Genomic DNA, 16302 nt, shown 5'->3' with positions numbered 1-16302 from the left:
CACTTATATGATATGATATGAAAACATAAAGCAACATGAGCCAAACAACAGATAATATCAGAAAAGTGAATATTATTGCTTAAAAGAGGAACAATGATGTCACAGTGAAAACATTCTGAAAGTTGATTTATCTCATTTAATACCAAAGTGTTTCCTTTTAAATCATATATATAAATGTAAATAAAACACACAGCAAAGCATCTGAATGCAGGCTTATAAAAAAGTGACGTTTGCAGTAAGTGCTTAAGTATTTATAAAACACTTACTGTCATGTTCCCACCGCCATCAAAATTTAGATAGAGTGAAAGCAGAACTGGATCACTGTTATTTGATTTAAAGATACTTAAACTAAAAAAAAAAATGTATTTATTGAAAGTATTAAACGTCAGTGAAGTGAAAACTGAACATGTCTTCACCCTCTGTACGGTGGCCATCTGAACTCCAGACAGGATTTATGTCGATGATGGAGGATAAAATATTCATCACCTCAGCTGACTCAGCTGTACATCAAACTTCAGTCAACTTCCAACAGCCGAAGTTGCACTTTGAACATAAAGTGAATCTTTTTGGTAGTGCAGCTGAGGCTCATGGGAGTTGTAGTCATTAGCTGTATTTTAGAAGATTTTAGATGAGTCTTCTTATGAACTTAAGTGTTTGACAAATAGAAGTTTGGACTTATTTCCAGGACTAGAAGAAAAGTGAGCAGATATCATCCTCTGGGCAAATTTGTGCACTGAATTTTAATATGAATCCATCCGGTTCGTTTAGATGAAGATAAAGTTCACTGTGTGTTCTGATGAATTAAAACATTCAACAGATTTGTGGTTCTGTGGTGAACAGCGTCCCCTGAAGGCACCGCAGGTCAGTTTCCATCTGCAGGCTTCTTCTATGGTTCTTTTCTCCAGACCTCCTCTCCAGATATATAGGTGGCTTTAATGTTGAGGGCTTCATCGAGCAACACAAGGTCTGCAAGACAGTCAGTCACAATAAATATCATCAATATCTGATAAATATCACTCTTTACTTTTTTCATCTAACTGTCGAGAAAATAGTAAAGTAAACTTTTGAAATGTCACAAAAAAGAAAAGTAGAAATGCAAATTTCGATCAACTGGCTTAGAGCAAATAACCAAAGCCATGTTTCCTTCTTCCTCTGCTTCTGCTTCTTCTTCTTCTTTGTGTTCTTCTTCCCGTTCTTCTTCTCCTTCCTGTTTTTCCTTCCTTTTCTTCGTCCTCTTCATCTTTGTCATCTTCTTCTGCATCAAAACTTACTGATGTTATCTCCAATTAAGCGCATGAACTTGTTTTCAAAAAAGGTAAAAACTACCTCAGATGAGCATATCGACACTTTTTGGAATTTGCATTTACATCAACAGACCAATCATCATCATCATCATCATCATCATCATCATGATGAATCATCTCTGCACCTGCGTCTGAACCGTAGTCCAGGTTTCCCTTCTTGCTGCTGATCCCGAGCAGCTGAGCGGGATGAAGCGACGCTGCTTCCAGAGCTTCCTCTACACTGCAGCCTGTTAACACACACGGACCCGAAAAAAAGGAAATTAAAAAGACAAATATCAAATTTTAACCAAATATAATAAATGACACAAACTGACCTGAGGCCTGTTTAAAGTGCCGTACACACATATCCATGGTGGCTATGCTGCCGCAGAGCGTCGTGGTGCCTGAGAGAGTGAGATAAGGTCAACTCCAGCACAACATACAACTTCAAAATATAGTTATTACTATCTTTGTGTTTCCTCTTTCAAACCAAAATCAGTTTGATTGCTAATAAAAGATGTGTTGATGGATATTAAAACTGATCAGAGACCTGCTACGTAGGCATGGAGTCCCTGGATCTCAATGACCTGCTGACCCAGAGTGTGACGACCTGGAGGGAGACCCATCGCAGTGATCGCATCCGTCACCAACACCAAACCTGAACGGACAAACACAAGACCAGATTTCATCTTCCTCCGGATCAACAGAGGGACTCTGCAGGTGTCTGACAGTATTTCACATTGTGCATCATCATGTTAATTCAGTGGAGACAAACTGAAGGAGGGTTTGGGGAGAAAGAGATGGTGAAAGACTTCCTGTTCTATTTTCACGGCCTCCCTAAACACTCAGAGAGCCCGAACAAAGAGAATACCAGCTGTTACACTCACTGTAATGTCTTACTGGGTGTACTGGTCTGTAAAAAGAGCTCGTCTTCAGCTGGGAACACCAACTGTACACACAGTACGACAAACAACAGTCATGTCAGCTGACGACGAGCCCAGAGATGATCATGATACACCACAGTCTACGACATGAAGAGCCTGAGAGCCACCAGGGCCGCAGGAGGGAAAACTGATGTGAATACTTCAAACATATCGGACCAGAGCACCTGATGACCTCATGACACTCATCTGTCTGTGTGAAACATTTCACAGAAGTAACAGAGTGATGACATGTGAGTCGCAGCATTTCAACCCATCACAAAAACCTCAATCTCGAAGGTGATTAATAAAACTTAATAGTAACAGATGATTTGTAAAGACACCTTCACTGACCTGATGGATGAGCTCTGTGAGCGATTCGTAGGGCTGCAGGGTTGGTATGGATCCCATCAGCAATCATCCCGTAGTAGACCGTCCTGCCTGCAGGAACCTGGTCACTGGTCAGCAGACCCACTATACCCGGGTCCCGATGGTGGAACTGGACCACAGGACAGGACAGGACAGAAGAAGAAGAAGCTGTCAGTTTACCGAGAAGAAGAACGAGTCAGATCTCTGACCTTTTTGTCTTTCAATCCTTTTATTCTTTGAACTCTTCTTATTTTTATTGAATAATTGCCATGTCGTGTTTTATTTCTTTTTATTTGTCTTTATTCACACGTTTTGAGTCTTTTGGCGTCTTGTTTTAATTTTTTCTTCGTCCTGGCCTAAATGTCCTGCAGTTGAAATATGTTTTTTTAAATAAATTTCTTCTTATCATCATAACAAGAGCTAAAAGACTTTGAATTTATAGTCTAGGTGGACCCGAACACGCAGCTGCTGGCCGTGGACATTATAGGATATATTTTAATGATTTTGGAGCTTATGGAACATCATTCTTTACCTCTTGTCTGACCATGAGTGACATGAGCTAGATAAATGGTTTGAACGGGGATGAGGAGGGACTCACAGGCAGCATGGCGTTGAACAGGTGAGTGATGAAGGAGGCTCCATGTTTAACGGCGTCCTCAGCCTGTGACAGGTTGGCCACAGAGTGTCCTTCATGAGGACAACAGAGTCACATAAATACAGCAGACTGCATCCTGTTTCTGTTAAATCTAAGGACCCTTTTGGTTCTTGTATCACAGAGGACGTGACTGAGTAAACGATGCTCACCTAAAGACACAGTGATGCCTCTCTGGGACAGCTCCCTCACCACTGATTGGCTGTTGGCCAGCTCAGGAGCCAGCGTCACCATGGCAACGTTGTCCAGGCTGCCGTAGGCCTCCATGAGGTCGCTGATGTCTCCAGACTTAAAGGGTCGGAGGAACTGTGCGGGGTGAGCGCCTTTCTTCTCCAGACTGATGAACGGACCCTCCAGATGAAAACCTGCAGAGCGACGACCAAAGAGCAGAATATTTATCATAGATCATGATGTTCCATAAGCTCCAAAATCATTAAAATATATCCTATAATGTCCACGGCCAGCAGCTGCGTGTTCGGGTCCACCTAGACTATAAATTCAAAGTCTTTTAGCTCTTGTTATGATGATAAGAAGAAATTTATTTGAAAAAACATATTTCAACAGAAACTTTACATTTGTGAGCCATTTTTAAAGGCTTACATCATCAGTAGGAACCAGTGAGCTTGGAGCTGAGAGCTACAGGAAGTGCTGAGAGACGGACAGCCACGTTGTTGATTTTGGTGTTTTCATGGGACTTTTTTTTGACAATTTTTAAAATATAAAATAACAATAACATCTTACCAAGAACTCCAGCTCCATGACATCCTCCATTGTGAACTTTGACCTGAGGCAGAACCTGAAACACACAGTTTGAACATGATGCAGCTCAGTTGGACAAAAAACAAACCAGAAACAAGCTTTTTGAAGCAGGTCAATAATTCTGTCAGCAAAACTCAGAGAAAGCTGGATATCATGAAGCTGAATTGTTGGTGGCACCTTGTGGTAAACAGCCGGAGGAGACGTGACCAGCGTGGGACAGAAAGACGTCACGCCGTGCTCCAGGATCTTTTTGGCCACGAAGGAAACTCCACTGCAGACGTCCTCGCAGGCCTGAGAGAAGTCGATGCCGTATCCACCTGCAGGGAGACGACGATGTTTTTTTAGAGTCCGTCCATTAAAACTCGACAGGCTAAAGATTCCTCGTGTATCCGTCTGACTGAACGCTGTCTGTGTGACAGCTGCGGAGAAAGTTTAAAAGTCTTTTTTCACTTTAGATTTCTTGAACAGAACGTCCTTCGGTTGATTTCAGACTTATTCTCGATTCAAGTAACGCTGCAACTACTTGATTACTCTGTCAATTATTTCATCAGCCCCGTTAAACATTCACATTTGTGACACTAGACCTGCTGAATATTTGTCTTTAGGAACATTTGATAATCAGTTAAAAACCTGTTATAGGTTATAAAAGTCCTGCATTTAAAATTCATTCACCTCAGTAAAAGTAGGCTACATTCAAACTCAATTTAGTTTTTTCAGACCAACACTTTATTAAAACACAAAGTTTTTGTTACTGTAAAGAAGAATGAAGTTTTAATATTCATATCTAAGAAGCTGAAACTACTACAATTTAGTTATTTATGCTTAGAAAGTTAATCAAATGATCAAGTGATTAGTTGATTAATCGATGAGTCAACAAAGAGAAAATCAATCAGTTACTATTCTGACAAGTGATTGTTGAGTTTGTTTTACTGTTATAGTCTTAAATTGAGTGTTTTCTGGATGGAGTTTGGCATAGTGCACGATCCAGAACCCTGATACAGCATCACATGATGGTGACAGATGAACTGTAGAGAAACTCCTCATCGTGTGTGTGTGTGTGTGTGTGTGTGTGTGTGTGTGTGTGTGTTACCATTGATCTGAACGTCTATAAAGCCCGGGGCGATGATGCTGCCTTCACAGTCCACACGTTTGTCGGCGTAGCCCTGCTCATCAAAGAACAGCTTCTCTGGATCTAAAATCCTCCCGTCACGCACCCACAGGTCGTCTCTGCGTGCACACACACACACACACACACACACACACACACACACACACACACACACAGTCACTACCTGCTCTGTGTTCACCTGAGGCGTGTGTGAGCAGGTGAGGTGTGTGTTACCTCTGCAGCCGGTGCTCTCTCAGTATCCTGCAGTTGATGAACTGAGTGATGGGAGCGTCTGACACTGATTTGTTGGACGGCATGTTTGTCCCTCAGCAGGCGGGTGGAGACAGTCCACTCTGCTTCAGACGACTGGGAGACACAGCAGAGTAAATCAAACGCTCCTCTGTGTTCCAGGAACAGGAAGAGCTCATGTGAGTGCTGGAAAAACATCAGATATGAGAAGAAAACACTGACAGGAACACTTTCATACTTTAAGCAGATAATTCTTACACACTTTACTTCAGTGAGGATCTGAATGCAGGACTTTGTACAATAAATCTCTTTATTGAGAACTAAGCAGGACAAGGACAGCAAAGTAATTCTTGTGTACTTTACTTTTATTTCCTCCTGTGACAGGATATGAAGTGTCCAGACGGAGACGCACCGGGGTTAAATCTGATCTGAGATAAGTTATCAGTGAAGGTGCAGCTGCTGACTTTGACCTCTGATCTTCTTCAAGCTCTCATGGCGGTTTTGAATGTTGTTGCAAGAAACAAATACATGTTAACTTGTTTTTTTTAAAAAAACCCTGTCCATGCTCACTTTTACTTTAAGACACGATTCGTTCTGGCTCGTTCTCTGCGTGAAAATGCACGCTGCGAAATTCCATCTAGAAAAGACTCAATTTGAGACTTCGTCAGCTCTGATCTGATTTACATACCTTGTGAGAGAAAGACTTCAGACGTCTGAGAATCTGTAGAACCCAGTTGTCCACTCGGCATACAGTGAAAGCAGCATACAACAGCTGATCCAGCGGGATTTGAACTTGTCCAGCAGTCACCAGATCGCTCCGAGTCCACAGGATACACAGCTAGGCGACATTAAACGACTGTGTTTTTCAGCCGAGTTCGGCGAGCGAACATTCCGCATTAACCTCCAGATATTTCGCCTGAAACAAGTTTTAAAAAACAACCAAACGAGTGTTTCCAGTGTTAATGTAGCTGGTGTCGGTTCTGTCCCCAGTTCAGCTGAGTCCGTCGAATAGGAACAGGGGAAACGGATGTCATGTGACGAAGCGGAGCTGCGGGTCAGCTGATCACAACAACAAGAAGTGAGCACGGACAGACTCAGGTGGGCCTTCAGTCAACGTGCAGATACATCTATGTGAAATAATATTATCATAATAAATAGTAATTCATTAAAAGGAGCCTTCAGTAAAAGAACATTTAAATGTTTTGTTTTCTGTCAGAGAAGAAGAGAAACAGTGAATTCTCACATGTGAGGAGCTGAAATGATCCTTTTTTTTTAATAGAAAAAAAAATGTGTTGCTTTTGAAAAGTTCCCAAAATGATCTACAGATGAGTAGTTCCTCACCTGAGAGGAAATAATCCTGATTTATTTCACAGTAAAATGAATATTTTTGAGTTTTCATTATGGAAGTAAACGTGTGTGTGTGTGTGTGTGTGTGTGTGTGTGTGTGTGCGTGCGTGCGTGTGTGTGTGTGTGTGTGTGTGTGTGTGTGTGTGTGTGTGTGTGTGGTCCCAGCAGAGGGAGCTAAAACACAACATTTATCACAAACATCACTTGACTTCACACTGCAGCAGCATTGAATGGAATGTAACAAAGTACATTTACTCAGTTACTGCGATATTCTATATCTCAGTTTTATACTATTTATTCTTCCACTCAACTAATATTTGGAGACTCATGTTGTACTTTTTACTCCACATCATGTATTGGGAAACTTTAGTTACTAGTTACTTTCCAGTTTACATTACATTTTGGCATTCAGATAAAAAAAGGTTGTGATAAAATAATAATTGGTTAGCTGCAGTCTATACATGCATATAAATATATACATTATTTATTTATTCTTAATGGTACTTTTACTCGAGTACTACTCATGCGGCTGACTTTAACATGATATCTTCACTTTTACTAGAGTATGTTTTGATGCTTTAACCTTTGATTACATGTATCTGATACTTCTGCACTTTTACAGAGTGATGCTTTCAATGCAGGATTTTTACTTATAATGGACATTTCGGTACTTTAATTTCAGTAAAGTATCCTGATACATCTGTGCTATCAGTCTGAGTGTGCAGGGCCTCACACCTGAGCTGTGAGGTGAGCAGGTACCAGCTGAGACCATGTTCACAAGACCAGGAAGGAAACTCTGCTGCTCCCCCTCCTCCTCCTCCTCCTCCTCCTCCTCCCCCTCCTCCTCCTCCTCCTCCTCCTCCTCCTCCCCCTCCTCCCCCGCCCCCCCCCTCCTCCTCCCCCTCCTCCTCCTCCTGAGCACTCCCCTCCCCATTCCTGAAAGTCAACAATAAACTGTGTTTCCAGTAAAGCCGGATACCTCCCCAAGTCCTCCTCATCCCCATGGAGACCACTACGAGGGTCCGCAATCCTGAGTCCTGTGGCCAAACCGGGCCACCCATGAGGAGACGAGCCTATATTTTACCCAATATGGATCAAAATGTGGAGTCACACTGCAAAGGTTTTCTGTGTGGACTCAAAGGAGCGAGCTGGCAGCGGCTCTGGTGAATATTTGAGTTGAGAGCAGCAGTGTTTGGTGGCGTTCAGTATTTTACAGCCTCCTTTGTGAGCCGTGACGTCAGCGCTCCCCTCGGTGCTGCGTGAGTGACACAGTATCTTTGTTTTGGAGTCGCCACATCTCATTCACGGCCGCTTAACTCCTGAGTCCGCTGGCCTTTCAGGATCCCTGATTCCTTAATCCGGCACTGAATAAAGCGGCCGTTTGTATGCTCGGTCCAGGGGCGGCGGGGTGCTTCTGCTTTATGTGAATTGTTGACTTGCAAAATGAGCCCTGAGGACAGCGAGAGGCTGAGACACCGAGGGGACGACTGCCAGCAAGGTCATGGTGAGAGGTCATCGTGTCCTGCTCACATGTGGACCAAACTGAGAAACAAGATCGACACAGAAACACAGTGGAGGGTTTAACATTTTCATTTTTCATTCATACAGCCCAACGTCACACATTTAAAGGATCAGCTCACTCAAAAACCTACATTCAGTCAAAGTCAGGTGAAGTGTCATTCTGCTAAACAAGCGAAATAGCTGGAGACTTGATTTAAAATGGAAAAAACAACCAAAATTCCAAAAGAAATGCTCCAAAACTACATTAAAACTTTGCCGAATTAGCTGTTAGCACTTCCTGTTTGCAGTGAACCTCTAGATATACAGACGACTGTCACTGGATCACTGTGATACTGAGAAAACTTAAAAACATGATGTTTCTAGGGCAAGTTCTGCACCCGTAAGCAGCTTCTTTTTGGAGGGATTTCTTTGCAAAAGTAAGTTTTTATTAGCATACAGCTCATCGAGGGTGTACATAACATCTGTTCAGATCAGTTTGGGGTCTCGGGGCCTCTGGAGTCTTGGATTCTGTTCAGCACCGCTGCAAAATATCCCGACAGCTCATCAACAGTATCCAGTGGTTTCACTTTTGAAAATGTTGAAACACAGTCTCGAACAGTGGTCTCTGGCTTGACAGATGAATAGATTACTTCAATCATTTTTAATTTACTGTGCCAATTCAGAACAGACGTTATCAATATCGTTGATAATATGAGACACAACTGGGACATTTTAATGCAAAGGATGTGAATACTTCCTCGGCACACTAAACGCCACCTCGCACCCTCCGACATCTGAGAGCTGCTGTGGATCGTTTGCAAACAGATCTGAAGCGTTGAGAAAAAGTCAAATCCATTACCAAACAGAGCGTCTGAGGGAGCAGCGACACCTCTCAGTCGTCCTCTCGCTGCTGCAGCTTCACGCTCACTAATCTGCTCAATCTGTTGTCGTTTGTCGTGCGTGACACGGACCCTCCCTCCTCTACAGGAACCTGCTGCTGCTCTGCACTGACCCGCGTCCTCCTCTTGTTTACTTCAGGACTAATTGGATAAAGAGAATCAGACAGGAAGTTACATATCTGAAGCTCAAAGTGACGTCTTTAAAATGTCCTGTTTGATCAATAAAGGCCGTCTTTATCAGTGATTTAGCGAAACGTCTATTCAGAAAAGAACTCAGATTGAAATGAACAGGTCCACATGTCAGGAGGTCGACCTCCGTCTGAAGCCCATCAGGTCACCTCGTCTCTGGACAGACTGAAGAGTTTCACTGAACAAGAAAAAAAAATGTCCTGACTTTTATTTTGAGATTAAAGTCAGAATTCTGGGATTAAAACTGAATCATAATTCTCACAACTAAGAGTCAGAACTCAGTTAGTTGTTTGTTCTGTTTGAAGTGGCGCTGATCTTCTTCTGTACTGGACCTCGTCTGAGCTGGAGCCTCATTGTTCTGGAACATTCTGGATGGGTCTCCTGGGTGGGGAGTTTACAAGAAGTTTAGGAGGAGGAGGAGGAGGAGGAGGAGGAGGAGAGGGTGTCTTCTCCTTTTTCTCCTTTCCCTTTCTTCACCCCCACATCCTCCCCCTCCTCCCACCCCGACCCCTCACCCTCCACCGTCCTGCGTCTCAGCAGCAGCTCCGGCCTGTTTGCATTCCTCTCAGTTAATAAGTGTTTGTCTGATCCCTGGCGGGGGGTGTAAAGACCTCCTCACACACAAACACAGCGTCCCGCCTCCCTCCCGACTCACCCAGCTGTAAAGACGACAGGAGTGATGCTGCGAGGAACAGAGGAGGAGGAGGAGGAGGTGTCGTAAATTTCATAGTCACACTGTTCAGACATGAACTTTTATAAAAAAAGCAGCAGGTTGTAACAATCCGAACAGAACAAACACAAACAGCCGAGGTCCGATCTGAAGGGACAGTTAGAATAAATGATCATGACTCTGTGTGACGATTTAAGTCTGCAGAAACATTCTCTGTTTCAAACTGCCAGTTTTTTCCCTCCTGAGAAGTCAATCATTCCCCGACTAAACAGGTTATTAGATCAACTATTAACCCTGAACCTGGAACCCCTGCACTGTTTTATCCTTATTTTGGGAAAAATGGGGAACGTTGGAAGAAGAAAAACAGAACGAGAGTCCACGACCGTGAAGAAGAAGAAGAAGAAGAAGAAGAAGAAGAAGAAGCAGAAGAAGAAGAAGAAGAAGGAGAAGAAGAAGAAGAAGAAGAAGAAGAAGAAGAAGAAGAAGAAGAAGAAGCAGAAGAAGAAGAAGTTTGGTCTCCAGTGTCAGCAGCAGATGTTTGTGAACACACTGTCTGTTTGAACTGATCCAACTCTTGAACCAGTGACACAACATCACCAGACTCCATTAACAAATGTGGTGATTTAAGAGTTGTTGAGTTAAAACAAACTTTATAACGTAGTGAAACTGTGTCTCTGACAGATTCTGACTCATTGTGTCCTTGTTGTAAATTCAGCATTAAATCTTTCAGCTGAAGTTGTTTGTCTCCTTGTAAAAAGTGTCAGTTTGTGGCAGCATGTCTGTACCAGCCTGTCTGCTTCTGTGTCTAAAGTGCTAAAGTCTTACCTGCCAACATTGATCAGCTGTTTGAACACACTGTTTACACTGATTTCACCATTTACACTCCATTTATGAAAGAAGAAACATGTTATTGATCTAAACATGTCACATGTTACAAAGACACTAAACAGGAACAATATAGGCGACTTCTTTGTCCCCGTGGAGAAAGTCCCCAGACTCCCTTAACAAATGTGTCAGTTTAGTGAGTTGTTGAGTTGGAGACACTTTATAAACTCTGTGAAACTCTGTCTCTGACTCATTCTGCATTATTTGGACCTTCTTGTTAATTCAGCAAATGTTCTACATGAACTTCTTTCTGTTTTTGTGTATAAAACATCATGAGCCTGTTTCAGGCAGATTTACGTGGCGACTGATGAAGGTCCTGTAAGCTTGTGTGGTCACTCAAACACTGTATATTGTGTTGGGAGTCACAGCAGTCGACCTCCTCAGTTGTTCAGGATCCATAGGAGGTGTTAGCTTATCTAACACCTTTATAAAACTATACGTTTCACTGGTCTGTGCTTTCGTCAGATGTTTTTCCTCTGTGTTGTTTTCCAGGGTTCGGCAGTGTTTTGCTGTCCAGGTAACATAAAGGTGAGTGGCTCAGTGCAGTGACAGAACAATGGTCTCTAAATACCAGAGTCAGTTACCAAACAGATTCTCAGCTTACACTCCTGTCTGAGACATTTCACGCCAGCTATGAGCATTGTTTCCTCCAGATACAGCTGCTGGTTCTCTTCCGGAGCAGTGACGAGGCACAAACACGACATCCCACCTGAAATAACTCAACAGGAGCAGGTGACTTTATACCTGTGGCCTAGATTCAGTGTGATGGAGTGCTGCAGCAGCTCTTCACCTCGGACACGTCGTCCTGGAGGAAGAGTCACCTGACACCTGCTGCGTGCTGCCGAACCCTCTGGAGAGGCCGAGCCGCCAAGGCGATCCCTGAGGAGGGAAACGCTCTGACAAAAACAAACATAAACAGAGCGAAGTGGCTGCTGGGGGCGGGCTGAGCCGTCTGCGTTCTTGGCGGCCACGGTTTGACCTTGGCCAGGCATGCCCAGGCCTGCCTCTCAATGCTGGGTGGGAGACTCACCAAGCCGCCTGCAGGACTTGGACCGGCTCAATGAGAACTGAAAATACCTCTCCTTGCAAACAAGAGCATAGCAGCCTCCCTCCACCTCGCTCCGGCTTTTAATCATTCCTTTCTTTTTCCATTTCTCAACACTCATCGGATTCCAACACATGGCTTGGCCCGCTGCATAAGCATTTACCACAGAGGATACTTTCTCTCTTATTCCCTCTCTTTACTCACTCCTTTCCAAACTTTAATTTGATTTCTTTATTTCTTTGTTTGTTCCACAGCGGAGGGAACGCTTTGAAACGCTGCTGCTTTACATATCTTAGACTCTACCCTCAATAGGTGAGCTGCCGTGGCGACAACAGCGACAAAGGCCTCCTGCACACACACCCGGTCAGGCCCGGTCCAAGCCTCAGACCCCCTCGCTGCTCAGCACCAGTCAGAAGCTGACCCCATTCACCGGAGCAGCCTCGCACCCCCAGCAAAGAGCCGCTCAGCGTCTCTGTTGTGTTTCCATTTAAAGCGTCCACAGAATGACTTGATGAGAGTGGACATGGGACGGAGCGAGAGAGCGACCCTCCAGGACGATTCCCAAACGCCTCACAGTCGGGATGTTTCTGGCAGCGCTCTGTAACATCGCGCTCTTTCTCTCTCTGCTATCAGTCTGCTGCAGTCGCACCGTTTAATGGCAGCTGGCTGATTTGTGATTTCACATGGCGACGTGTTTTATCACCAGAGTCAGGACCAGAGTCTGTCTGTAGCTGCAGGCAGCTCCACCGCAGCTTTCATCAGAAGCATTCGTTGTTGCTGTCCTCCACTTTGTCTTGACATGAATAAAAAGAACAAAAAACATCAAGAAAATCAGTACATAATATATAACCTCCCCTGGCACTCATTACTTTTAAGTATTCATTGACCAGAGCAGCTGTGTTTTTTACTTTAGTATAATAATCTGACGACCAGTCGCCAGATACATTAAAATGGCATTTTATACGTGTAGTATTCACATTTTGACAAAACATGTCATATCAGATTCACATTACTGAGCATGTATATGCTAACCTTCATGTCAGGAGTACAGGAGACAGGTCTGTGTAAAGATGATGGAGACAGGTCTGTGTAAAGATGTGATGGAGACAGGTCTGTGTAAAGATGTGATGGAGACAGGTCTGTGTAAAGATGGAGACAGGTCTGTGTAAAGATGTGATGGAGACAGGTCTGTGTAAAGATGGAGACAGGTCTGTGTAAAGATGGAGACAGGTTTGTGTAAAGATGGAGACAGGTCTGTGTAAAGATGTGATGGAGACAGGTCTGTGTAACGATGGAGACAGGTCTGTGTAAAGATGTGATGGAGACAGGTCTGTGTAAAGATGGAGACAGGTCTGTGTAAAGATGTGATGGAGACAGGTCTGTGTAAAGATGGAGACAGGTCTGTGTAAAGATGGAGACAGGTCTGTGTAACGATGGAGACAGGTCTGTGTAAAGATGTGATGGAGACAGGTCTGTGTAAAGATGGAGACAGGTCTGTGTAAAGATGGAGACAGGTCTGTGTAAAGATGGAGACAGGTCTGTGTAAAGATGGAGACAGGTCTGTGTAACGATGGAGACAGGTCTGTGTAAAGATGGAGACAGGTCTGTGTAAAGATGGAGACAGGTCTGTGTAAAGATAACCGTCACAGCGTATGGCGTATGGTGCTGGGATCAGTCAGAGGACACGTAGATGGAACGAGGGAAGTGTTTCTGTTGAAAACGTCATCACTTTTGCTGTTATCATAATCATCCTTCTGTACCAGCCGCAGCTTCAACAGTCAAGAAATACAGGATGAACCCTTCGTGAGGCGTTCAGTGTCGTGTCTCTCTGGTTCCCAGTGTTGTTCTCAGCTCTCTGTGGAGCTTTACTGGTCGCTCCAGAATTGGCTTTGTCATGCTGGTGTTCTGCAGCCTCATTCAGAGCGTCCCCCCGGCCTTGCGTAATGAATAAAGAGGCCCTCCCACTGTTTCCCCGGGTATTGTTTCCTGGTTGTTACGCAGAGTGTGTATTGCTCACTAAGCCTGTGATGGATGTCGGATTACCCTCTGCCTGTGTCTTCCTGACAAAGAGGGCATCAGCCTGCACTACAACACACACACACACAGGCAAACACACAAACACACACACTCCCCAAACATACACCCAGCGTCATCCTTAACATCCTGCATACAATGATCTACAGGTCTTTGTCCTGACCCCGACACCAGCGCCCGTATGGCTCTGACAGAATATTTATGATTTTATAGTCAACAGCGTGTTTTAGTGCATTTTAATGGATACTGACACAACACAAAGACACAACTACGCTAAAACAGGACGTCCTCCAACACATGGTGGTGCTGAAAAAAAGCATGAATCCCCATCAGGAAATACAGGAGAGAAAAACAAACCAAGAGTTAATGTTCACATCAGCTGATTGATATGATCTGTTTAAGACTTTTTAAACCTGTTGAACTCTCCATCAAACATTTGTGTCAAGTGTCACAAGTGTCTGCTTGGATCGGATGTCGTTTAAAGGAACAGTTCAGCCAAACAGTAAAACCCAGTCGTCCTCTCCTCCCTCCATGTTGATGAAAGTCAGGTGAAGTGTCGTCGTCCACAGAACCGTTCTGGAGCTTCTAGAAGAGACACAATCCAAAATGAATCTGCGTCTACACTGAAGATTTTGGCTTGAAAGAGTTTTTCAGTCAGTCAGTTTGTGATATTTGCACTTTTCAACCCTATGACCAGAATGAATGTTGGCAAAGTTTGTTTTGCAACTGCAAATTTAGGATCTACTGCAATTTAACATCATCTTTATGTTCAGTTGTCAATCTTATGTGCTAACAACGCTGTGCTAACAGTCTGGTTAGGTTTAGGTACCAAGACCGTTTTCTTCAGGAAAAGTTCAGTGTCTGGTTTAATTATCTGATTCTGTCGCCACAAACATGACTGGAAGATGTTGTGATGTCTCATTAAATCTCCTGGTTTCTGTGCCACAAACGAGGTTGCAGATTGACCTGATGTCTCATTAAAGGAAAACTGTTTTCTGCCATGAACACGGCTTGAAATTGTTTCAGTGTCTCATTAAAAATGTCTGTTTTCATTCCCACAAACATGGTTTGAAATTCTCCGAAGGTCTCGTTAAGACTGTGACAGTCTCACTGTTACAAATGTTGAAACACAGTCTTGAACAGTGGTCTCTGGTCCCACGCTCCTCCTGACTGTGAATCAGTTCATTTAAACATAATCTGAATGTGAGATTACGTGTTTTGTCGAAATGTTGATGATTCTTGTGAAATTTATTCAACGTATTCATGGTTTGCAGGAGGAACAGAGGGAACAGTCATACTGTGGAGACTTTTACTTGAAGTGAAGGATGTGAACGTTTCCTCCACCGCTGCTGTGAAGTTGTGTGTGTGAAGTTGTGTGAACATCACACTCAGCAGCAGGGGATAGTTCAGACTCAGAGCCTGGGATCTGTTTCTCTGACAGGAGTGGAGCCTCTCTTTGCGAAGGTAAGTGAACTTTCACAAACAGCAGCTCTGTAATAAATCTGGGGCTCCATCCAGCCTCCCTCCACAGTCCCACTCATCCCCACAGCTCCAGTCAGACCAGTAAGAGACCCTCACCCATCCCCGCCCCCCCTCCCCGGACCTACATGACAATGGTACCAGCCGTTGCCCCGGCAACAGGCCTTTCATTAGCTGTGTGATAAAAAAGATGTATTCCCCGTCTCTCCTCCGTCCACTTTTTCACATCTTTGTTTTTGTGGTTGGACCTGCAGATAAGCTTCAGTCCCGATCGCAGCAGATCCTTCACCAGCGTCCGTTTTGTAAGAGTTCCTCCAGATGAATACCAGACGAGTCGCGGGGCAACAGACGGACAAACGAGCCCATGGCAGCGGCTGATAACTTCATCAGATCCAGACCGACAGAGTCTGAACTTAAACCCAACACGTAGATCTCTCTCCTCCACTTGGTTACTCACATGTAACACCACCAAACTCATTTTCCTGTTATATCTGTTTTTCTGATCATTTCAGTGTGTTTTTTCTGTTTATTTACGGTTCTAATTCTGTGTTGCTGCTGTTCTTGGAGATATCTCCCCTGACATCTGTGATCTCAACACAGTTTGTCACATGATGAGACAGATTCTGAATCTAAAGTTCACTCAGCTACTCAAGATGTTGGCAAGACGCCAAACAAATGCCGACGTCCTCCCAGCTAGCAAACGCTCTTTCCAACATGAACCATATTCATCTGGCCAACGTCTGCAGGATGTGTGTGCTATCTGTGTTATTACTTCTGTTACAAATGTAGATAATTATGTGACATCAGCTACATTATGTAATTTAACTTTTCAGTTTTATGTTTACTGCTGTTAGACAGTATGTTACTCGGTCGCTTGACTGAATTTGTTACTGTTTAGTTTTAGTATTTGTTTT

At 43.8% G+C, this 16302-nt stretch overlaps 1 protein-coding gene across 2 annotated transcripts; it reads right to left on the bottom strand.

Annotated features, from left to right (window-relative positions):
- Nucleotides 1-52: 52 nt before the first annotated feature.
- amdhd2 (amidohydrolase domain containing 2) lies at nucleotides 53-6350 on the bottom strand. 2 transcript variants are annotated; one of them, XM_037088216.1, is made up of 12 exons: nucleotides 6029-6350; nucleotides 5326-5526; nucleotides 5074-5210; nucleotides 4161-4300; nucleotides 3966-4020; nucleotides 3377-3589; nucleotides 3171-3259; nucleotides 2558-2702; nucleotides 1834-1941; nucleotides 1619-1687; nucleotides 1430-1531; nucleotides 53-966 (listed from the first exon to the last, which is right to left on the bottom strand). In XM_037088216.1, exons 2-12 carry the CDS (start codon nucleotides 5406-5408, stop codon nucleotides 887-889), a joined length of 1221 nt encoding a protein of 406 aa, XP_036944111.1. In that variant the 5' UTR covers nucleotides 5409-5526; nucleotides 6029-6350; the 3' UTR covers nucleotides 53-886. The 2 variants fall into 2 exon arrangements, with proteins under 2 accessions (XP_036944111.1, XP_036944113.1); XM_037088218.1 differs by having other exon boundaries at nucleotides 5326-5457.
- Nucleotides 6351-16302: the final 9952 nt, after the last annotated feature.

This window comes from Acanthopagrus latus, chromosome 23, assembly GCF_904848185.1.
Source record: "Acanthopagrus latus isolate v.2019 chromosome 23, fAcaLat1.1, whole genome shotgun sequence".
Classification (NCBI taxonomy): domain Eukaryota; kingdom Metazoa; phylum Chordata; class Actinopteri; order Spariformes; family Sparidae; genus Acanthopagrus; species Acanthopagrus latus.
Note: the sequence above shows the minus strand (reverse complement) of the source record. Positions and strands in the feature narration are given on the sequence as shown.